The following is a 23,545-nucleotide window of genomic DNA, read 5'->3' as shown; positions in this document are numbered from 1 at the left end:
TTGAGAGAGGAGAATTTTCAACATAACCTGGATGTCCTCATGAAAGTAATTGTGCGGGTACAATAGGCAGTAATGAAGGCAAACTGTTTGGCCTTCGTAGTGAGAGGATTTGAGTACAGGAACAAGGATGTCTACTGGAATTCTTCAAGGATAAAACCAGTCGAGTTGGTTGGGTGAGCTAGCAGATGTGGTTTATTTCGACTTCCAGAAGGCTTTTGAGGAAGTTCCATCTAAGAGATTAATGCATAAAATTAAAGTACTTGGGTTTGCGGTTACTTTATTGAGATGGAGAGAAAATTGATACCAGACAGGGCAGAAAAAAGTAGGAATAAATGGATCTTTTTCTAAATGGTAGGCAGCAACTAATGAGGTACAGCAGGGATTGATATTAGGAGCATAGCTATTTATAATATGTTCATGATTTTAAATGAGGCAACTAAATATACTACTTCAATTTGCAATAAACATGAAGCTAGGTCGAAGGGTGAGCTGTGAGGAGGATGCAGAGACATTGCAATGTGATTTGGACAGGCTGAGGGCATGGGCAAATATGTGCCAGACGCAGTGTAATATGGTTAAAAGTGAGGTTATCCACTTTGGTAGCAAAAGTAGTGAGATGGATTATTATTTGAATAGCTTTAAAATGAGTGGAATGATTGGCAGTTTAGACTGGATGGGCCAGAGAGCCTGATTCTACTCCTAAATCTTATGGTCTTATCTTGTGTTGTGTGAGACCTCTTAACACTCAGTGAAAGTAAGTGTGCAGGTTCAGGAGGCAGAAAAGAAGACAAACTTTGTCGGCCTTCATAGTGAGAGGATTTGAGTAAGCAACAAGGATGTCTTCCAGCAATTATACAGTCTCAGTGAGGCCACACCTGGAATAATGTGTGCACTTTTGGTCTCCTTATCTCAGGAAGAATGTTGTTGCTATAGAGGGAGTGCAACAGAGATTTACCAAATTGATTCCTGGGATGGCAGGACTGATGTATAAAGAATTAAGTTGGTTAGGATTTATCCACTGGAGTTTAAACGATGAGCGAGGATTTTGTAAAAGGGGTAAAATTCTGACAGAGGATGAGACAGGTTAGATACAGGAAGGATTTTACAGATGGCGGGGGAATCCGGAACCAGGGAGTCATCGAATAAAGGATGAGAGGAGAACTTTTTTCACCGTGTGGTGTGCCAGTGGAAATCATGACCGCAGAAACTGGTTGAGGCAGAAACATTGTGTTTCTGAGAAGGAGATAGATATAGCTCTTCTGGCTGAAGTGATCAAGGGATATGGGGGAGAGTGGGATTAGGGTATTGAGCTCGATGTTCAGTCATGATTATATTGAATAATTGAGCAGGTTCGAGGGGTCGAATGGCAACATCCACAATTAAATTATAAAATGTATCATTTCACCTCCAGTGATTAGGTTTTGAACTCTCCAAACTAATAATGGTTTGATTTTGTTTTTGTGCGGGCAAGAAGGATGTCAAATGAAATGATGCAGAGGGTTAGACTCTGTCACCTGTTTTATTAGGAACTGTGTGTTGTTGAAAAACAAAAAGTTCTTGAAGTCTATAATTAATTGAATATTGTGGAGGTCTCATCAGTGAGTTGTGTGGCAAAATGGTTGGCCCCCTTCCAACTTTTTGAAAATTTGTTTATTAAAAGTCTCAGTTGCCACAGTTTCTGGTTAATGGAACTGTCTCTCGTGCAGTGGGCAATGGAAATTCAGTTTGGTTTCATAATACATAAATTCTTTGTTTGTAATATTTGGCTAATCAAGATTTTGCATTTCTAGCATTGTATTTTAATTCAGCTTGACTTTTACAGGTGAATCTGTTCCCTGATATAGAAGAACAGTTCGTTGAAGAGCTGATTACGACGAATGAAATCTGGGATTTAAATGTGTAAGTTATTCTCATTATCAAAGAGGAGAATGTGATGCTATGTGTTTTGTGGGAACTAGAGATCGCGATGAAGTTGCCATAGTCCTACTGGACCATAGGGCTGTTCTTTCATTAGAGCGGGATGACTGGTAGTGGTTTAACCTAAGGTTCACCATGCTTGAAGCGAGGGAGAGGTTGAACAGACCATGAGGATGGCACCGTCAGCTGGTGTTACAATTGATTCAAACTAGCCATCCAGCCAACTGAGCTAACTGACCCCAAAACAGAGGAAGCGTAGTGGAAATGTAACCAATTACTCATAATTTTTCATGGGTATTGTAGAGCTGAAAATGGTGTTTGTCTTTCACTGGTGCTACCATATAATTCTCTCTTGCCAGAGACAGTTGCTCAAACGTTGTCACAGTTTCAAACACTGTATATTGATAAGTTTGTGTTTCTACAATCAGAATAATGCAGCGTGGGAGCAGGCCCATCAAACCTGTACTGCCTGTGCATTAGAACTAACAAATTAGTCTTCCACGTTGCTTTTTTTTAAAAAAAAAATTCATTCATGAGATGTGTGTGTCACTGACCAGATCAGCATTTACTACCCATCCCTAATTGCCCAAAGGACTCTTAAGTGTCAACCACATTGCTATGGGTCTGGAGTCACATGTAGCCCAGACCAAGTAAGAACAACAGTTTCTTTCCCTAGGGGACATTAGTGAGCCAGATGGTTTTTTTCTGACAATCGACAATGGTTTTTTGGTCATCATTAGATCCCCAATTCCAGATGTTTATTTAATTCCAATTCCGCAGTAATATTTGAACCTAGAACATTATCTGGATCTCTAGGTTAATAGTTCAGTGGTAATACCATGTGGCCATCACGTCTCCCTTCCTAAAACCCGTTCAAATATTTAGGTCTCCTTTGAAATTTAGTATTGAATATATTTCTGAGACCCTTTTCAGGAAATGCATTCCAGATCACATCAACATCTTCAAATAATCTCAATCTCTTTTGTCTGCTGCCTGAACTGTGCACCATCTGGGACCTTGTCAATTTGCAACTGGAAAATGTATATCAGAGTCTTTCTTTATTTTGAAGATAAGATTAAGAGATTTAATACTTTCTGCTTGAAGAACTAACATCCAGCCTCTGCAGCCTCTTGACGTAAATGAAATCTTTTAACCTTGGTTCATTCTAATAAGTCTCTTCTGCCACTTTTCTAAGGCTTTGTTATCCTTCTGGAGTGTGGTGCCCAAAACTGAACGCAGTATTCTGCTATTAGCTATTTAAAATAAACTTTTTCTTGACTCTTTATAAAAATGGTTCTGTTTCCAAGGTAAGCTTTGACAAAGGTGGTCACTAAAAAGCGCATGACAACAACACTTTTTTATTCACTTGTGAGACATCGATGTTGCTGGCTGGCCAGTATTTATTGCCTGACCTTAGTTGCCCTTGGGAATGTGGTGCTGAGCTGTTTTCTTGAACTGCTGCAGGTTGATCCGCAATGCTGTTAGGGAGGGAATTGCAGGATTTTGACCCAGTGACACTGAGGGATAGTGAGTGGCTAGGAGGAAATCTTGAAGGTAGTGGTGTTCTCATGTATCTGCTACCTTTTTTCCTTCGAGGTGGAAATGGTCATGGGTTTGGAAGGTGCTACCTGAGGATCATTGGTGAATTATAGGATGATTTGGTTCTCCTTTACCCCCATTGTTTGAGTTAACATCTTGCTTATGTATCTCATTTTGCCTGGCCACATCGTGGCTATGGTGTCAAATCTGCATTATTTAAAAAAAACTGTTTTCAAAACAATGTGTCTGGTCCAAAACATCATTTTGAGAATGGAACATATGTTCTGCATCTACCTGCTTCCTTGAACTTTAAACGTTTTTTCCCCTTGCAGCTTTTTAAAAAGAAATAGTTAAAGCACTCTTTAACAAAGAAAATTATGTGAATCTGTAATTTTAAAATGTTGAATTTCCCACTATTTCATCTCCTCTTAATTAAGTGTTCCTTTGCTAAAAGTTGCTGATTTGGCATTGTGGTTCCCTAAAACTTTGTTCGTTCTCTTCTAGCCGGAGGGCAAAATAAGATGGTCATAGAGACTTGGTATCAGAGATAATGGGAACTGCAAATGCTGGAGAATCCAAGATAACAAAGCGTGAAGCTGGATGAACACAGCAGGCGAAGCAGCATCTCGAGCACAAAAGCTGACATTTCGGTCCTAGATCCTCCTTCAGAGAGGGGGATGGGGAGAGGGTTCTGGAATAAATAGGGAGAGAGGGGGAGGCAGACAGAAGATGGAGAGAAAAGAAGATAGGTGGAGAGGAGAGAATAGGTGGGGAGGTAGGGAGGGGATAGGTCAGTCCAGGGAAGACGGACAGGCCAAGGAGGTTGGATAAGGTTAGTAGGTAGGAGATGGAGGTGCGGCTTGAGGTGGGAGGAAGGGATGGGTGAGAGGAAGAACAGGTTAGGGAGGCGGAGACAATCTGGGGTGGTTTTGGGATGCAGTGGGGGGAGGGGAGATTTTGAAGCTTGTCAAGTCCACATTGATACCATTGGGCTGCAGGGTTCCCAAGCGGAATATGAGTTGCTGTTCCTGCAACCTTCGGGTGGCATCATTGTGGCACTGCAGGAGGCCCATGATGGACATGTCGTCTGAGGAATGGGAGGGGTTGTTAAAATGGTTTGCGACTGGGAGGTGCAGTTGTTTATTCCGAACCGAACCGAAGTGTTCCGCAAAGCGGTCCCCAAGCCTCCGCTTGGTTTCCCCTGTGTAGAGGAAGCCACACCAGGTACAATGGATACTGTATCCATTGTACCCGGTGTGGCTTCTTCTACATTGGGGAAACCAAGCAGAGGTTTGGGGACCGCTTTGCTGAACACCTCCGTTCGGTTCGCAATAAACAACTGCACCTCCCAGTCGCGAACCATTTTAACTCCCCCTCCCATTCTTTAGACGACATGTCCATCATGGCCCTCCTGCAGTGCCACAATGATGCCACCCGAAGGTTGCAGGAACAGCAACTCATATTCCGCTTGGGAACCCTGCAGCCCAATGGTATCAATGTGGACTTGACAAGCTTCAAAATCTCCCCTTCCCCCACCGCATACCAAAATCAGCCCAGCTCGTCCCCTCCCCCCACTGCATCCCAAAACCACCCCAGCCTGTCTCTGCCTCCCTAACCTGTTCTTCCTCTCACCCATTCCTTCCTCCCACCTCAAGCCGCACCTCCATTTCCAACCTTCTAACCTCATCCCACCTCCTTGACCTGTCCGCCTTCCCTGGACTGACCTATCACCTCCCTACCTCCCCACCTATACTCTCCTCTCCACCTATCTTGTTTTCTCTCCATCTTCGGTCTGCCTCCCCCTCTCTCCCTATTTATTCCAGTTCCCTCCCCCCATCCCCCTCTCTGATGAAGGGTCTAGGCCCAAAATGTCAGCTTTTGTGCTCCCGAGATGCTGCTTGGCCTGCTGTGTTCATCCAGCTCTGCACTTTATCGCAGAGACTTGGTAGTTCCTCATGGAGTGGATAATGAGGTACTAAGGTCATCTGAAGGATTGGTCACATTTGTTACTGCTCAGTGTTTTAGTCATGGATGTGTAGAAGATCTGAAAGAAGTTAAGTAAGTGAAAGACATTTGGAAAGGTCCTTTGTGGTTGTCGTCAGCACTGAAGTTTGCCTTTTAGTCCGCAGGATGTAAATGTTCTTCCCCTTTTTTTTTGTTCTCATTGCTCTTTGTTTAGTCTGTATATGCTGGAAGATTCTGCCCTTCTGTTTGATTTAGAGAGGAAGGTGATTTTGAATTTAAACAGACTAAATTTTATATCGCCATGTCTTCTGCCCTTGTTTTCAGCTTGTGTAACCACCTCCTGGAAAATCCTGATTATCCGAAGAAAAATTTAATTTTCTCACACAGCAGCAGTTTGCTTGAAAGTAATGAAGAGGTAACTTGGTTTGTGTTTGTTACTTCGTATGGAACATCCTTTTCCTGTCGATGTTTGATTGAAATTGGATTCAGTTATTGTACTGTACAGCAGGTTTGTCTGTTGTCACAGAGGATAGGAGGACATGATACTAAGAGAAGCTAGCTTACGCTTCTTTTCGAATATAAGCACAAGCTGCAACAACTTGCAGGCATCCACGCTCCTCTGCAGCCTTCTTACCCTCCACTTCCCTCTGTCTCCATCCCTTCTCATAACTTGTCTCTTTATTTTATTATATTTTCTTACCACCTACTTACTGCTGAATAGTTTATACTCAGCAAAGTCTTAGTTTTATTCCTCTGCACCCCCACCTTAATGAATTTGAGGCACAACGTGGATAAGAGTCCTCTCTCTATCCCACAGACCCCTTCATCTGCCTCCAGCACACTTCCTCCACCTGGACTCCTCCCTCTCATTCAGAATTAGAAAAAATGATCAATTTCACTTCTAATTTCTGCTCTGCTCTCACGTTTGCTCGGACCATCTCTTAGTCCTCTCCTCTCTTCTCTTCCTTGACATCCGTTTCCATGTCTGGGGATCTGCTGTGCAATAACTGTAGAGATGCTCATATCCTGTTACCAAATCACCTTTTATTTACACACAGAGTGTCCTTGACACTGATCCAGCTCGCATCCGTGAGCAGGATATTTGACACTCCTATTCTTCTCTATCAGCCAGTGTTCCCTGATTGGGGCTGTTAATCTGGTCCAATCAGGAAACTTGTATTCTGAGATGCACCTGACTAACATTGTTACAATCACTACAGTCTGGGTACCAATGTCTGCTACAATACTACCAACTCCCAGCTGAACAGTACACCCTTAAATCCTGCTTTCTGTAAAAACTTAATTCCAGTCTTCCAGTTCCTTCATCCATTGCATCTGTTCTAATGATGCTACTTTTTGCAGAGGGCCCTCAGAAGTTTCCGGATTTTTCACTGAGGATTCCCCACCATTACGGTCGACAGAACCCCCCCATGCGTGTCAGACATCTCCTGCACTTCAGCCCTCACCCCTTCTTTTTCTTCCCACAACCCCGATAAGGCTCCCCTCGTCCTCACTTTCTACCTCACTAGCATCCACATCTAAGGATCGTAAGCCCCCATTTTTGCCGCCTCCAGCAGGATGCTTCCACCAGACACACGTTCCTCTTCCACCCCTTGTCAGCATTCCATCGGTCCAGTTTGATGCGGGGCACCCTGGTCAGATCGTTCTCCATTCCCAACTCCTCCCCACGTTCACACAGCACCTTCCTGTGCAGTCACAGAAGGTGCAACGCTTGCCTGTTTGCCTCCTGTCTCCTCGCTGTTCATTGTTTCTGATACACCTTTGGAGGTTAAGATGTGATTTGCATGCAAATCATCTAGTGCACTGCTTACTTTGTCTTCTCGTGTCCTCTGGGCGACTGCTTGGAAGAATAGCTACATTCTGTCTGCAAAAATGACCCTGAGCTTCCAGTTGCCTGACACTGCACCACATCACTGTTCCCTGGCCAATATTTCTATCTGAGGAATGCTGCTGTGCTCTACTGAGGCTCAGTGCAAACTGGAGGAACAGCATCTCATGTTCTGCTTGGGGACCCTGCAGCCTTCAGGACTCAATATCGAGTTTAATAATTTTAGAGCCTGAACACCACCTTCCATGTCCTTTACCCGCCCCCACGTCCCAGACCTCGTTATGCCATGGGCTACTTGGAGCACAGTCAACCCATTCTCACCTACTTACGGTTCCATTAGCAGCTCCTCTTTCTGCCTGGCTTACCATTATCCATCTCTTTGTACGCCTAACTGTCTTCTAACTCTCTCCGGGCTCCATCTACACCTGTTTCTTACTCCTTGAACCTCTTCTCATCTTCACGTACACCACTTTTCCTAGCTACCTAGCTTACCTGCTATAAAGCAGGGTCACTGGACCTGAAACATTAACCCTAACCCCAACCCTGTCGCTTTCTCTGCACAGAAACTGTCAGACCTGCTGTGTTCCTCAAACTGTTTCTGTTTTTGTGTGTGGCGTAGATAGTGTGGTTATGGGAATAGTGGGAAAATATCTGTAAAAGTGTTTACAGTTTAGACGTTCATATTGGATGTTGCTTAGGTCATTTCCCCAATTAGTAGAAGAAAGTAAAAGTTTTAAAACTGCAGTGACTTTTTGTTCTTGCCAGCTTTCCTTTTAGGGACGAGATAATTATCTGATCAGTTATTACATGCTCATGAATTTATGTATATGTATATGTTCTGTACTGAACAGAAACCTAAAATGGATTTTTTCGACTTCTCGAAGCTTGCTCCTGTGAACCAGCAATGTTTTCTTCAGGCTTCTGACCTCCTCATGGCAGATTTTAAAATGTTAAACAGTCAAGACATCAAATGGGCTTTACATGAGCTCAAGGGACACTATGCAATCACCCGCAAGGTATGTATTATCAGGTGCTTTTTGCTTCTCCTTTTCCGTTTTATTTTATTTACTGATTATTCATAATTGTATTGAATAAAGGAATATTTGTTCCAATACTAATGTTTATTTGACAGCATCGCAAATACGCACAGTTTATATAAATACCATAAGACACAGGAGTGGAAGTAAGGCCATTCGGCCCATCAAGTCCACTCCGCCATTTAAATCATGGCTGATGGGCATTTCAACACCACTTCCCTGCATTCTCCCCGTAGCCCTTGGTTCCTTGTGAGATCAAGAATTTGTCGATCTCCGCCTTGAAAGCATCCAACGTCCTGGCTTCCATTGCACTCCATGGCAATGAATTCCACAAGCCCACCACTCTTTGGCTGAAGAAATGTCGTCTCATTTCAGTTTTAAATTTACCACCTCTAATTTTAAGGCTTGATAAAACCTCAGTATTATGTTTTCCAGTTTACGTACTTGAGAACAGTGTGTGACACCAAAGTTTGGTCATATTGGGATATGAAAGCTTGTGTATTCTTAAATCAATAACCAGAAATGATACTATGAGGCTACATTGACTGGATGTTTCAAGCTAACAGCTTGGTGAAGTTGACTTCACCTCTATGACTGAGATATACAGCATGGATACAGGTCCTTTAGCCCAACCTGTCCATGACACCCAGTTTTTGCAATTAAACTAATGTGGTTTGCCTGTGTTTAGTCCCTATCCCCTCATACCTATTCCTACTATTTATCTGTCAAAACTTGTTAAATGACGAAATTGTAGTTGTTTCCATCACGATCTCTGGCAACCTTGTGCATTAAAACAAATTGCCTGTGCAGACCCTTTTGTATCTTGCTCCTTTCATCTTAAACCTGTGCCATATAGTTTTAGATCTTGTAAGTAATATTCTTAATGCATTTGTGAAAACAAGCAGAGAACACTAGAACAAAGTTATCGTCACTCTGCTGTCCTCTGGTTTTGCACAGTGTGTTAATCTCTAAATGTTGTTAATTTTGTACATTTTTTTTAAAAGAAACTTTTTTTGCTTTGATGTTACCTTTGCTTTAAATTTGAATTTTAAACCTAATTATTGTTGTTCTGAACAAAATTCTTTTTCTGATTGGTGACCCGTTATCTATTTCACTTAAGTGCTACTGTGATTTCAGGTATTTTAGTTTTATTATTTCTAAGACATGCATGCACATGCACCACAACAGACATTAGGTAAAAACCTTACGCGTTTCTTCCGTTCCTAAAAGAAAGTTGCATTTAATTAGCTAACTGTAGCAAAAGGAGCTTCATGACCTATGCTTTTCTTAATGATTTATTAACTATTTAGTTGTCAATGATACATCTGAAGACTAACTGTTTTTGTTCTATGGACTGTATTCTGCGCTTGCTGTTATAATTTTTTTTACTGTTGCCTATGTTATAGGCCTTATCAGATGCTATTAAGCAATGGCAGGAAAACTCGCCACAATCCAGTCAAAAAAAGAGCAGAAGAAAAGAAATGAGCTCATCTAATTCAATCAGTTTCAAATTTGAACAAGGTAAGGAATAAAAATAGTGAGTGTATGGAACGCCTATGCTGTAGGTTCTAAGTTTGAATTAATGTACCTTGAAATAGTGAAATCAAATTTAGCCATAATGTTCAAGTGCCAGTTGTTGCATTTAAATTAATTGGACTGCAATCCCTTTTGTATTTCATTTTGATAATTCAGGAAAATAAACTGCCATCTTTTCCATGCCACTAGCATGCAGAATAATGAGATGGGTGTTAAGATAACCCATATATAACCCAACATACTGATATTTTATTACACACACGCATCTTCCAGTACTAGTATATTTGCAAATATGTGATATTCATATACAGCCTATGTGCTCAGTTGTTGGCAGTCACATTGAAGAGCAAATTCAACAACCAGAGATTACTTACATCTTTAGTCTTGTGAGATTGTCATTTCAACTCTTTGTTGATAATTATGGGGAGCACTCGTTTAACAGTCCAGCAGAAACTATCTGCAAACAGATGCAAATGTGTCCTTTTTTCATGCTTGGCAGCCCTTTTGCTGCTTTGGATTTGTTTGGAAGAGTTGAAAGCCGTCCAGGAGCACCATTCCGAAGAAAGCCAGATAGCCTTACCATAATATGTCTGATAATAACATGAGTTTCTGCCTCCAATGAAGTTTCAGTGAGACCTTAAACATTTGTTTTATGTGCCTTATTTACTAAACGCCATTTAAATATGAAGTGGCCATCTGCAGAAAAATAAAGTTTTGAAAACCAAAATAAATTTCTGTATCAGCTTGTCCAGAAATGTGTATATGTTCATTTTTGCGATGTTCGAAGTGATAGTGATTGGACGCTTCTCATTCTAGCTGTGTTGCAATTTTCTCAGGTGCCTTTAAAATAGAGAGACAGATGCGCTTTCTAGAAAACAAAAGACGACACTGGAGATCGTATGAGCGGGATGGCCTTCATCCTCTAGTGCGACAAGAACTGGAGTTCTTCCATCAGAAGATGAAAGAGATGGAAGAGGTGAATCGTGTGCTCAAGATGTACAGCAGTGGAAGTTCCAAAATTCTTAAGTTTATCTCTAGTAATCTTTTAAACATTTTGTGGACAGGATTCTAATTACTTCATATCTTATACCTAGACACAAGGCATTGGTCTACATGGTGCTATTAATGCTGAGAGGGGAACCTGTTATTTCAGATGTAAAAGCTTCTTCATTTGGATACAAGGCATTCAGAAAACGTAGAGAAAGACAGAAGGGATCCTAGTTTCATTGATTATGGAGAAAAATATTGTACCCAGATTGTATGCAGAGAGAGAAATGCATTGTGTTTAAGTTGGATTTATTGTTGTTTCTCTTAGCGAGATACAGTGAAAATTGCTGTTTTGCTTGCTATTCAGGCAGGTTGTACTGTACAAAGCGCATCAGGGTAGCAGAATGGAGTGTAGAATACTTTGTTGCACCTGCAGAGAAGGTGCAGAGAGAGGGATCAGAATTAGTATTTGAGACCTGTTTAAAAGTCTTGACAACAGCAGTGAAGAAGCAGTTCCTGAATCTTCATTTCTGAAGAAGGGCCCCGAACTGAAACGTCAAGCTTTCCTGCTCCTTTGATGCTGCTTGGCCTGCTGTTCATCAGCTTCACGTCGTGTTATCTCAGATTCCCCAGCATCAGCAGTTCCTATTATCTCTGTTCCTGAATCTGTTTGCATGTGTATTCAAACTTCTATCTTCTGCACAATGTATTATGTTGGTTGCTTTGAGGCAGTGGGAAATATAGATGGAGTCCTTGGATAGAAAGCTGGTTTGAGTGATGGACTGGGTTGTGTTCACGACTCCCTGTAGATACTCAGCAGATCTGCTAGTATCTAAGGAGAGAGAAAAATGGTGTTGACTGTTCTTCAAGACCTAGGGAGAGCATTCTTTTCCACTTCATTTTATTAGAGTTGAGAAATCGAAATCGACTCAGTGTACTCTGTGCTACCAACTAGCTGGAAAGATGCAGTAGTCTAAACTTGAACATCTTAAATATCCTTTCAAAACTATAGACTAATGATAGCGGGATCTTTAGTGATCACAATGTATCTGGGACGGTGATTGGGTGAAAGGTAGTGTTGTAGATCAGAGGGATCTAGGGGTACAGGTACGCAATTCTTTGAAGCTTGTGTCGCACACACACAGATGGTTAAAAGGCATTTGACACACTTGCCTTCGTTGCTCAGTCCTTTGAATACAGGATTTGGGAAATCCGGTTGAGGTTGTACAGGACATCAGTGAGGCCTTTTTTGGAATACTGTGTAGAGTTCCAGTTGCCCAGTTTTAAGAAGGATATTAAAAAGCTGGAGAGGGTTCAGAAGAGATTTACCAGGATCTTGCTGGGTATTAAGGTTTGTGTCCGAAAGAGAGGCTGGATAGGCTGGGACTTTTTTCACTGGAGCATAGGAGGTTGTGAGGTGACCTGACAGATGTTTATAAAACAATGAGGGGTATAGATAGAGTTAATGGTAGTTATCTTTTCCCAAGGATGGGGAATTTCAAGGCTTGGGGGGGGGGGGGGGGGCACACTTGTAAGGTGAGGGGAAGGAGATTTAAAAAAGATGTGGGGGCAATTTTTTCCACAGGGTGGATCGTGTGGAATGAATTGCCTGAGGAAGTGGTGAATGTGGGTACAGTTACAGTGTATGAAGAATATTTGGATAGATATATGAATAGGAAATGTTTGGAGGAATGTGAACCAGGAACAGGCAGATAGGACTAGTCTAGTTTGGGATTACATTCCGCATGAACTGGTTGGACCAAAGGGTTTGTTACTGTGCTGTATGATGAAAGGGGCACTGCTGGATTGGGTTCTAGGAAATGAGGTGGGCCAATTGGATCAAAGGTCAGTTGAGAACAAGTGATCTTATTTTTCCCCTCAGGGTTTTTGGTGGATATCTCTGTCATAGAACATAGTATCTTTAAATTTATTGAAGACTGAATAGACTTTTGTTGGACTTGGTGTTGAGAGTTATGCAAGCAAAAAGAACAATGAAGCTAAGAGCCAAACTCGATCAACCTTGATCGTGTTCATTTGTGCAGGCTTGAAGTATCGAACGTTCAGTACTATCTCAAGGTTTAGACAGACAATAGAAAAATAAGGTGCAAAAATCCAGTGTTAATTGGAGAGGGCTGTTTTGAGTTGGTTAGTCGTGAACCAATCCTGACTAAACTGGAATGAAACAGTGAGTACTGGGAAAACTGAGTGCGTCTGACAGCATCTGTGGAGAGAGAAATGGAGTTTAAAGTTTTGAATCCAGATTCTTCACAGCTGAAAGGGACTGCAAGAATTATGGTTTTTATAATACAGAGAAAGGAATAAGAAGGACAAGTTGAACAGATGGGGAAGGGGACCCAGAGCAAAAAGCAGAAGGAATGCGAATGGTAGTAGAAGAAAGCTACAAACGAAGAGTCATTCATAACAACAGGTGTCAATAGAAATAGGTCAGCAAGCAAGCCACTGGGGCGAGGTAATCAAAATGAAGACAGAGTTCATGTCTAGAATTAGTGAACTCTGTGTTGAGTCCCAGAGTCCAGACAGAGCAGAGATGTCCCACAAAGCAGTCGCTAGTCTGTAACTGCTCTCATCAATGTAATGAACTACCTGGATAAGGTAAAGTTTGGTCGGCAGAACTGTAATGGGCCGCCTTTAAACCATATGCCTTATCTATCCATCAGGTACATTACCATGTGGTTGACAGTCAGGAAAATCAAGACACAACTCACTGCATGGCAAAAATAATAGTGAATAAGATGAAACAGAAAGATGATGTAAGTAACATGGCTGGTTGATAATGTGACTGAGAGCCAGACTGAATTTGGAAATTTCAGAGGATAAAGGAAATGAGACTCAAAATGTATAAAAATAAAATTGCTGGTAACCAAAGGTTATGGGAGCATACACTATAGTCATGTTAATTGTTGAGGATTGGGGCTAATAAAGGACTAAAAGGAGGAAGTACGTGTGAAGGTGGAAGACATGGAAAGTGCTGTCCTGTGAGGATGGTGAAGGCAAGTACCCTTGCATTTAAGAAGCATCTTGGCAAGCGCTTAAAATGTCAGGCTATGGTACATTATCCACCAAGTTCAGACATACAGGATTAGTGTTGGGTGATGTTTATTGGTAAGCATTGACATGGTGGGCCAAAGGGCCTGTTTCTGTGCTGTACAGGTGTATGAATTGTTAGATGCAAAGACAGTGCATCTCATCTGTGTTTCCCAAGGAAGATGATGCTGTTTGGGTCAGAGTGAAAGAGGACACAGTTGAGATATTAGATCAACTACAACTTGATCAAAAAGAATGACTTGAAGCTGGTACGTCACTGAGACTGATAGAATGCACCGAAAGGAAATAAGTGCACTAAAAGGAGTGAAAAGGTGCAGCAATAAATCCAACACCAACAGGCTAATCAATTTAACCTTGGTGGCAAAGCTTTTAGAAACTGTAATCCAGGACAATATTAATAGGCAGTTAGACGAGTGTGTAGTCTACGTAAGGAAGTCCAAAAAGGATTGTTAAAAGAAAATTCATGTTGAATTGCCTTGGCTTTGTTTGTTTTTTGAGGGTTGATGAGGGTAAGACAATTCAAATGATCTATATGGACCTAACAAAATTCTACCTAGTCAGTTTTCCAGCAATGACTGCGTACACATAGGTGTAGGCTCTGGAGCAGTTCCTACAGGTTAGAGGGTAGCTAATGCAACTCCGCTATTTAAAAAGGGAGGTAGAGAGAAATTGGAACTATTGACCTGAGAGTCTGACATTAGTATGGGGGAGAAAATACCAGAGTCTGTTATCAAGGATTTTGTAGCCGAGCAGTTAGAATAAAGTGGGAGAATCAAAAAGTCAGTATGGGCTTATAAAAGGAAAATCATGTTTGACAAATTTACTGGAATTCTTGGAGGGTAAAGCCAAAGTTGGTCAGGGCAGCTAATAATTGTGGTTTATTCGAACTTTCAGAAGACTTTTGACAGCAGTCCCACAAGATATTAATGCGTAAAATGGATTGGGATTGGGGTGAGTATATTGAAATGGATAGACAATTGGTTACCAGACCAGAAGCGAAAAGGGCCAGATGCAGTTGACTAATAGATAAGGCACTGAGTTCCTAAACCAGGGATTGTAAGTCCAAGTCCCATCTGTGGTGTTTGATTTTTCTATCCATGCTGCTTGTGACTTCATCTAAAAGCTAATAAGTTAGTTAGACATGATTCTCTTTTCGTGAAACCATGCTGACTCTGCTTGAAATAGGCTATGAATTCCCAAATGTGCTGTTATTACTTAATAATTGATTCTAATATTTTTCCACTATAGATGTCAGGCTGGTCAGTTACCTGCTTTTATCTCCACTTTTTCAATAGGAGTGTCACACTGGCAGTTTTCCAATCTTCCAGTACTTCTCCAGAATCCAAGATTTTTGGAAAACCAGTGCACTCAGTATCTCTGTAGCTACTTCATTTAGGATTCACCACTGCAAAGCCAGGGGACTTAACTGCTTTTAGCCTTGTTGCTTTGTCTAATGCTACTTGTCTAGTGATGGAACTTAATTCCTCCCCCATATTCTTCAGTAATAATGGGAAGTTCAAAATATCTTCCACCATAAAGACTGATGCAAACTATCCTTTTAACTCCTCTACGCTTTTCTTGTTCCCCATATCTATCTCCCCAGATTCATTTTCTAAGAGGCTTATTGTTCACTTTAACCTCTGTCTTCCTTATATTTGTCTTTTTAATGAGTTTTTCTCTCTCCATTTCCTTTTGGCCCTCCTTTGTTGGATTCTGAATTTATCATAGACTTTGGCTATCACTGACTCCTCTGACTCCTTATCTGCTTTTTCTTTCAACTTTATCAAGTAAGTAGATCAAGCTCAGTTGGACAGGAGAGGAGCAGAGTGGGTAGAGCCTTCACTGAATCAGGAGTCATTGCACCTGAGGTGATGTCATGGCTCAAAAATTGGTGCGGTTGTTTATTGCGAACCGAGCATAGGTGTTCTGCAAAGCCTCCGCTTGATTCCCCAGTCACGAACCATTTCGACATCCCCTCCCATTCCTTAGACGACATGTCCATCCTGGGCCTCACAGTGCCATAATGCTACCCGTAGGTTGCAGGAACAGCAAGTCATATTTCGCTTGGCGATCCTGCAGCCCAATGGTATCAATGTGGATTTCACCAGTTTCAAAATCTCCCCCCCCCCCCCCCCCCCCCCGCCCCACTGCATCCCAAAACCAGTCCAGTTCGTCCCCGCCTGCCTAACCTGTTCTTTCTCTCACTTATCCCCTCCTCCCACCTCAAGCTGCACCTCCCGTTTCCTACCTACTAACCTCATCCCAGCCCCTTGACCTGTCTGTCCTCCCCGGACTGACCTATCCCCTCCCTACCTCCCCACCCATACTCTCCTCTGCACCTATCTTCTCCTCTATCCATCTTCAGTGTGCCTCCCCCCCTCCCTATTTATTTCAGAATCTTCTCCCCATCCCCCTTTTCTGGTGCAGGGTCCAGGCCCGAAACGTCAGCTTTTATGCTCCTAAGATGCTGCTTGGTGTTCATCCAGCCCCACACTTTGTTATTTTGGATTCTCCAGCGTCTGCAGCGCTCATTATCTCTGTGGAGAGTAAAGTCCTTATTTTTGTGGGTAGTAGTTTGTTAGGAATAGAGAGAGAGAAATCAAATTTGGTGAGTGATTGATAAGGTTAAGTAATGATATGAAGTTTACTGCTTGCAGACAGAAAGGTTCACAATGACAGGACACTTCATCCCCATGGAACGCGCCTGCTGCAGTATGTGGGAAATCGGGACCACTTCCAGTGTCCACAGCAATCATGTATGCAGGAAGTGTATTCAGCCACAGCTCCCGATTGGCCGAACTGCTGATAGACTCACTATGGAGTGTCCATGATGCCAAGGAATCATGGATAGCGTATTCAGTGAACTGGTCACATCAGAAGTATGGACTAGATAAGCAGCGAAGTGGCAGGTGACCATCAGGAAGACTGTTATGCTTTGGCAGGTAGTACAGGAGTCTCCTGTGGCCATTCCCCTCCCTCAAACAAATAGACCATGTTGTATATTGTTGACTGGGTGGCCTTTCAGGGGAAGGTGACAATAGCCAAGTTTATGGAACCATGCATGGCTCCGCTGTACAGCAGGGGAGAATAAAGACTAGGAGAGTTTTACTCATAGGGAACTTGTTTGAAGGGGATCTTGCAGCCGGTTCTGTAGCTATAAATGACTGTACAATGGGATGTTGCCACTCTGGTGCCAGTGTCAGGAATGTCTGAGTGGCTGCAGGGCATTCTGAAGGGGGAGGGTAAACAGCCAACAGCCATGCTAAATGCGAGTACCAATGACTTGGTTTTAAAAAGAAAACAAATGAAATGAAATAGGAAAGTAGGTAGATGAACACATGATTAAATGGATGGTTTTGGAGGGATGGCTTTAGACTTTTGGATCATTTGCTGAAACTAAACATGCAGATGTAGCAGGCAATAAAACCAACTATATGTTGGCATTCGTAGTGAGATATTCCAGTGCAGAAACAAGGATGTTTTGCTGTGATTGTGGAAGGCACTGGTGAACCCACACTTGGATTACCATGTGTAGTTTTAGTCTCCTTGTCTGAGCAAGGATTTTCTTGACACAGAGGGAGTGCAGCAAAAGCTTACCAAATTGATTCCTGGGATGGCAGGACTGAAATGAGGAGAAACTGAGTGGGTTAAGATTTGATTTATTGGAGTTTAGAGGAGTGAGGGAGGAGATCTCGTAGAAACCAATAACATTCTAACAAAATTGGACAGATTAGATGCAGAGAGGATGTTCCACATAGTGGGGGAATCCAGACCAGGGCTTGTAGCTTCAGGATAAGGGATAAACCTTTTAGGCCTGGGAGGAGAACTTTTCTCACCCAGAGAGTTGAACCTGTAGAATTCACAACCAAAAAATGGCTGTGGCCTAAATAGTATGTCCTCAAGGAAGAGTTAGATGGAGTTCTTGTGGCTAAAGGAATTAAAGGATATGGGGGGAGGGCAGGATTAAATATTGAACTTTATGATCAATCATGATTGTATTGAATGATGGAATGGGTTTGAGTGGTTGAGTGGCCTACTCCTACGTTCTGAGTTTCTCTGAAATCGCAAGCAACTAAGAGGGCATGCTAATTCCTACGGAGAGATTGGAAGTATCCGCAAAGCGATCTAGTCTATGTCCAGCATAATGTTCCAATGAAACAAGTTACAAGCTTGTTTTCCACTGAGGAACTTTGCAGCTTTGAGATCTCAATATTGAATTCAATAACTTTAGAAACTGACTTTACTGCATCTGTTCTGCATTTCCTTACATTCTCGTCCTGCTGCTCTGAACAAACCCCACACAAATAAACACGCAGAGATAATAGGAACTGCAGATGCTGGAGGATCTGAGATAAAGTATAGAGCTGGATGAACACAGCAGGCCAGGCAGCATCTCGGAAGCACAAAAGCTGACATTTCAGGCCTATTCAGATGAAGGGTCAAGGCCTGAAACGTCAGCTTTTGTGCTCCTGAGATGCTGCTTGGTCTGCTGTGTTCATCCAGCTCTACACTATGTTAACAAGTAAACACACAGTTGTCTTGTTTAATTGGTTCTTATTAGGAAGAACCAGTTGTCATCTAAATTTACACTCTTTACATTTTTCTCCTTCATTATTTATAACCCTTTATGTTTTGTTTTGGGCCTCTATACCATTTGTTGTCACACTCCAGTCAAAAGTATGAAAAGGAACTTAGTTTCTTACTCCTTTTGGATCTGAAAAAGAGTCAAATCAGGACCAATGTTAATTCTGTTTCTTTCCATAGATCCTTCAGACCTACTGAGTTTTCTAGCATTCTGTTTGCTTTAGATTTCTAACATTGGCAGTATTTTGCTTTTAGTCAAATGTATGCTCAGGTTGATGCAAGAACCATGCTGCTCTTGATGTGGATTTAGATTCAGGGGCACATAGCATCACTTTTAAATTTGCAGATGACAAACCTTGGAAGTATTGGCAATGTCAGTGAGGCTTGAGATTGACGTTGAGAAAACATAAACAGGTTGGTGGAATAAAGCCCTTGGCTGATGAAGTCTAATGCAGAAAAATGTGAAGTTCAAGGTTTTAGTCTGAAGTTAAAGGGGAATATAAATCTAATGTTGGCAATATAAACGAGGATAGAGGAACACATTTATTCATATTACTGAAAGGGGCAGACAGATAGAAATAATCAAAAGCACATGTTAGACTACGGACTTTATAAATAGAAGAGTGCATAAAAGCAAAAAGATTGTGATGAATCCTTCTAAACCTCAGCTTTGGCCTTAACTCGAATATTTCCTCCATTTATAGTTAACCATGTTTCAGAAGAGTTTTGGACAGGGTCCAGAAAATATTTATTGCAATGGTTCCAGGACTAGGGTCGTCTTTTGAATTGGGAATGTAGGGCTGTTCTCCTTAGAATGTTGAGAGGAGATTTGACGAAGCCATCTGAAATCTCTAGGGCTGTGGAGTTGGCACAGGGATATTGTTCCCATTGCTAGAAAGGCAAAGTTTCAGAGAATGAAGACATGAGGTAAGTGACGAAAGGACAAAAAGTGACATGAGGCTAATCTTTTCTACGTGTGTTTATGATCAGGAACACATTGCATAAGAGTGAAGACAGATTCAGTCATGCCTCTCAAGAGAAAATTTCGACAGTGATCTGAATAGGAATGTTTGCAGAGCTGCAGTGAAAGGTCATGGTAACGGGGCTGAGTTGTATACAGCTGACATGAGCCCCATGCGCCACATAATTTATACCCTGTGTTATAACCATTCTATCTTATGACGTATATTTTGTGTGGAGAAACCTCCATATATTCTTTACATCAGCACTGTTTTGCTTAAATAATATTTCTAACTTAATCAGCAGCATCTTTCACAATTTGCATGCAGTTGTATTTTTGTGCATTTTGCATTTGATATTTTTATTTTCACATGAAGCATTGTGCTGTGTCATACAGATGACAATGGTACCAAGTTGAATTTGCTAACTGGTACTTATAACAGCTGGGCATTTTGTGGTGGTGTAATTAACCTTCTTAGAATTTTGGATGAGAATTGACGGACTTGGCTCTGTGCTTTGTAGTCAATTGATCCTCTTTGCTCTGTTTTATTTCCCCATTTCTTCCCCCTTATTCTATTCCACGCTCTTCCTCATTTCGTTCTGCTTCTCAAATTTTGCTTTCTATTATGTATCTTGGTCTACATTTTAAATAGAGGGTTTTAATGGATCTTTTGTGATATTTTACACAGTGAGCCAGAGATTGTCTGTTGCCTGACATGTTTGCGTGTGAAAGTGGAGGATAACTTGGGAAACAGCTCATAAAAAATATTTGAGAACTTTGTACCAGATTTAAATAATGTACAATCCTAGAACTTAACTATTGAACATAGAATATTAGAGCACAGTACAGGCCCTTCAGCCCTCGATGTTGTGCCGACCTGTCATACCGATCTCAAGCCCACCTAACCTACACTATTCCATGTACGTCCATATGCTTATCCAATGACGCCTTAAATGTACCTAAAGTTGGCGAATCTACTACCGTTGCAGGCAAAGCGTTCCATTCCCTTACTACTCTCTGAGTAAAGAAACTACCTCTGACATCTGTCCTATATCTTTCACCCCTCAATTTAAAGCTCTGCCCCCTCGTGCTCGCCGTCACCATCCTAGGAAAAAGGCTCTCCCTATCCACTCCTATCTAACCCTCTGATTATTTTGTGTTTCAATTAAGTCACATCTCAACCTTCTTCTCTCTAACGAAAACAGCCTCAAGTCTCTCAGCCTTTCCTCGTAACACCTTCCCTCCATACCAGGCAACAATCTAGTGAATAGGAGTAACTCTGAGTAACTCTGGTATTTTTGAGACTGGGAATGTAAAAAGCAAATTGTGTAATTTCTTAGAAAGCAAAATAGCTGCTTGAAGATTAAATGTATCATGTAGTTTCCAACTCTTCAATTTTTGAGGAGTAAATAATTTGAAAACAGGTAATACCCTCTCTCAGAAAATCCAGGGAAACAAAAAAAGACTCAGTTGGTTGAATGAATTCGTGCAAGGAGCAACTGAGTCATAGAATTTGGAGTTTCTCCTTCCTGTTGAATTTGTTGACCTTCATCCAGACAGGGTATGGCAGCTGCAGCTAGCCTCAGTGCCTTGTGTGTAGGCAAGAGAAAATCTCTGAGAATTCCTGTTCCAGATTGCTGTCCAGAGACTCCTGCTGCACTGCCTATGTGAAGGCAGGGTTTGCTTTGAAATATTGGCCTTGTGCTTGCCTGTCTAACATTACACATGCAAAACTTGTTGAAATACTGGAAACTACCTGTGACCAATGAAACAGCATCTCAATAAAGAATCAGTACCTTAATTGGAAATTGGCAAGTGGTGTGAGAACAGCGCACCAAGAAAACACAATGCTGGATGGTTTGCCAGTCACTATTGGAACCATACTTATTATTCTCTTTCTTTTGCAGTATGCAGATTTTCAATTTGCTATGCAAATGAATGAAGAACAATATCAGAAGGTAAGCGCAAGTTGTATAGCACTTCAAGTCTGCACATTAGATTGTAATTTCCAACTTGAGTAGCAGCAAATTTCACACTTTTAGAAGCGCCCTTGTTTTCTACCAAAAGTGGCCATGCTGAGAATCATCTGAATGTTCCATTCGTGCATCTTAAAACATTAGTGCAAATCTTCGGTGATCTGATTTTTAAAACAGATGTGATTTGTTCTGCTACTCAGTTTCTCTGAAAGGAGGAATGGTAGGAACTATCCAAACATAGACCTTGAAATGATGTAACTAAATGCAAACTTGTTGAATTTGAATTTTTGCCTGCCCTTAATCGTATTTCTTTACTTCTATGTCAGTTCTGTGCTCCTCTGACTTAGTCTTTCTAGGTGCCAGTAGGACTGTCGTGTATTTCCGGCATTTTGCTTTGAAATCCTGCACATTGTGGATATTTATCTGCAAATTGGAATAGCATATCTGCTTTGCCTTTTTCTTGAAACCATTTTGGATGATGTGTATAATATGTCTGGTTAATTCATTGCATTGTATTCATGTTTGAATGATGTCTTCTGATGCCATCAAGAAAGTATGGCTCTAGTATTGTGTTACAAGTTTCAGGTACCATTAATAAGATTGCACGGAAACCCATTTTTCAGGAACCATATGTAAATCTATGGTTTCAAAATTATGGGCAGGAAGCATGTGCGTGACTTGCCAACTAACGCAAACTTGTGAGCTGCTGTCCGTGAGCAATGACAAAGTCTTTGTTTTCCATTCCTAGTGCAGCAGTCTTCATTCTTATGAGGCCCACAATGCATATCCCTATATTCATAAGCGTGGACTCTTCTGAATCTTTAGCCCAAGGGGTCAATTTTTAAAAAAATTCTTCTAAGGCCATTCTTTTAACGTATATATCGTTAAAATGTTGTCCTTGGAATAGAGTTGCAATTCTAAAACATCTGTTAACTTCACCTAATATTCCTAATTATACACCTGTCACGAGCTAATTATCAGTTTCATGATTCAAATACCCATATACCTTTCACTTATGTCACCAGCATCAATAGAAAAATCATGGCTCTTAAAACAAAATAATTTGCATTGTGCTTTTTTGCTACTTGAATCATAGCTTGCTCAATTTTGCATCCTCATTGTAAGATTCAATGATTCTACGTATTGAATGTCCAAAGCCAGTCTGACTAACTGTACAAGTTCTGTCTGGTTCACACATGCCCGCCTTTTACTCAATCTGAAGTACAATTTTAAAAATACCCTTCCCACCTGTAGTCAGTAAAAGTACTGTAGTAGTTTTCTCCATGAGGGTCATAAAATGTGGATTGGTGATTGGGTATATTGATGGAACTGAGTCTTGGGAAGGATTAACGACAAGCCAGAATGAATCAGTGTAAATACTAAAATCAGAAAGAATGTGATGTTAATTATCATGCTTCATCGTTGTCTTCTACTCAGAATTGAGAAGGTTTTCATAGAATTGATTTTCCAAAAATACACTTGGTTCAAAAATTTATGGAAATAAATTACAAAACATTGGGCATTGAACCTCAGAAGGTTTGCAGTAAAATTCAGCTTGTTCCCATACAGCATGTTACATTTAATGCTATTGAAATAGACTTAATTTTTTACAAAGTGCATTCCATGTCAGTTATGCAGCCTGAGGACAAAATGTTTCAAATTGGAAATTATGAAAAGTACAACAGATATAATATTTTTGTCTACATCATGTTCCACTCTGAGGTGCCTCAATACATTTTCAATTTTCTTGATTTACAATGTTCATTCTATGTAATGTGCACGGCCAAAGGGATTTTACAGTTTCCAGGCCCTCAGGCTTCAGGCAGACGCTATAAACGTTCTCAGTTTCACCTCTCTGGCTGCCCCAAGCTTTAATGTGTCCCTTAGCACGTAATCATGCTGAGTTGATGATCCACCAGGACCATGGATTGAAATCAGGTCAGGTAGGAAGGATTTAAAGGAAAGGGCATTTCGCACCACTAGCCAAGCTGCGTTCTGGTGAGGAGGCATTTTGCCAAACAGCTTTGACAGTCTCTGCTTTGGAACCATCCAAAAATTCTGTGCTACCTCTCACAGAGCATCAAGGATGTTGAATACTGATGACCACTCTCAGATGGTCTGTGATTCA

At 41.3% G+C, this 23,545-nt stretch overlaps 1 protein-coding gene across 1 annotated transcript in view; it reads left to right on the top strand.

The window, feature by feature from the left end:
* rnf216 (ring finger protein 216) overlaps positions 1 to 23,545 on the top strand; it is a 191,603-nt gene that overhangs the window by 47,200 nt on the left and 120,858 nt on the right. The window contains exons 5-10 of the mRNA XM_048552721.2: positions 1,823 to 1,899; positions 5,746 to 5,836; positions 8,122 to 8,286; positions 9,714 to 9,828; positions 10,680 to 10,819; positions 21,349 to 21,399. Of these exons, the coding sequence (XP_048408678.1) occupies positions 1,823 to 1,899; positions 5,746 to 5,836; positions 8,122 to 8,286; positions 9,714 to 9,828; positions 10,680 to 10,819; positions 21,349 to 21,399 (639 nt within the window). The remainder of the gene's footprint in view (positions 1 to 1,822; positions 1,900 to 5,745; positions 5,837 to 8,121; positions 8,287 to 9,713; positions 9,829 to 10,679; positions 10,820 to 21,348; positions 21,400 to 23,545) is intronic.

The sequence above is a fragment of the Stegostoma tigrinum genome, chromosome 23 (genome assembly GCF_030684315.1).
Source record: "Stegostoma tigrinum isolate sSteTig4 chromosome 23, sSteTig4.hap1, whole genome shotgun sequence".
NCBI classification, from domain to species: domain Eukaryota; kingdom Metazoa; phylum Chordata; class Chondrichthyes; order Orectolobiformes; family Stegostomatidae; genus Stegostoma; species Stegostoma tigrinum.
This window is presented reverse-complemented; position numbering and strand designations above follow the sequence as displayed.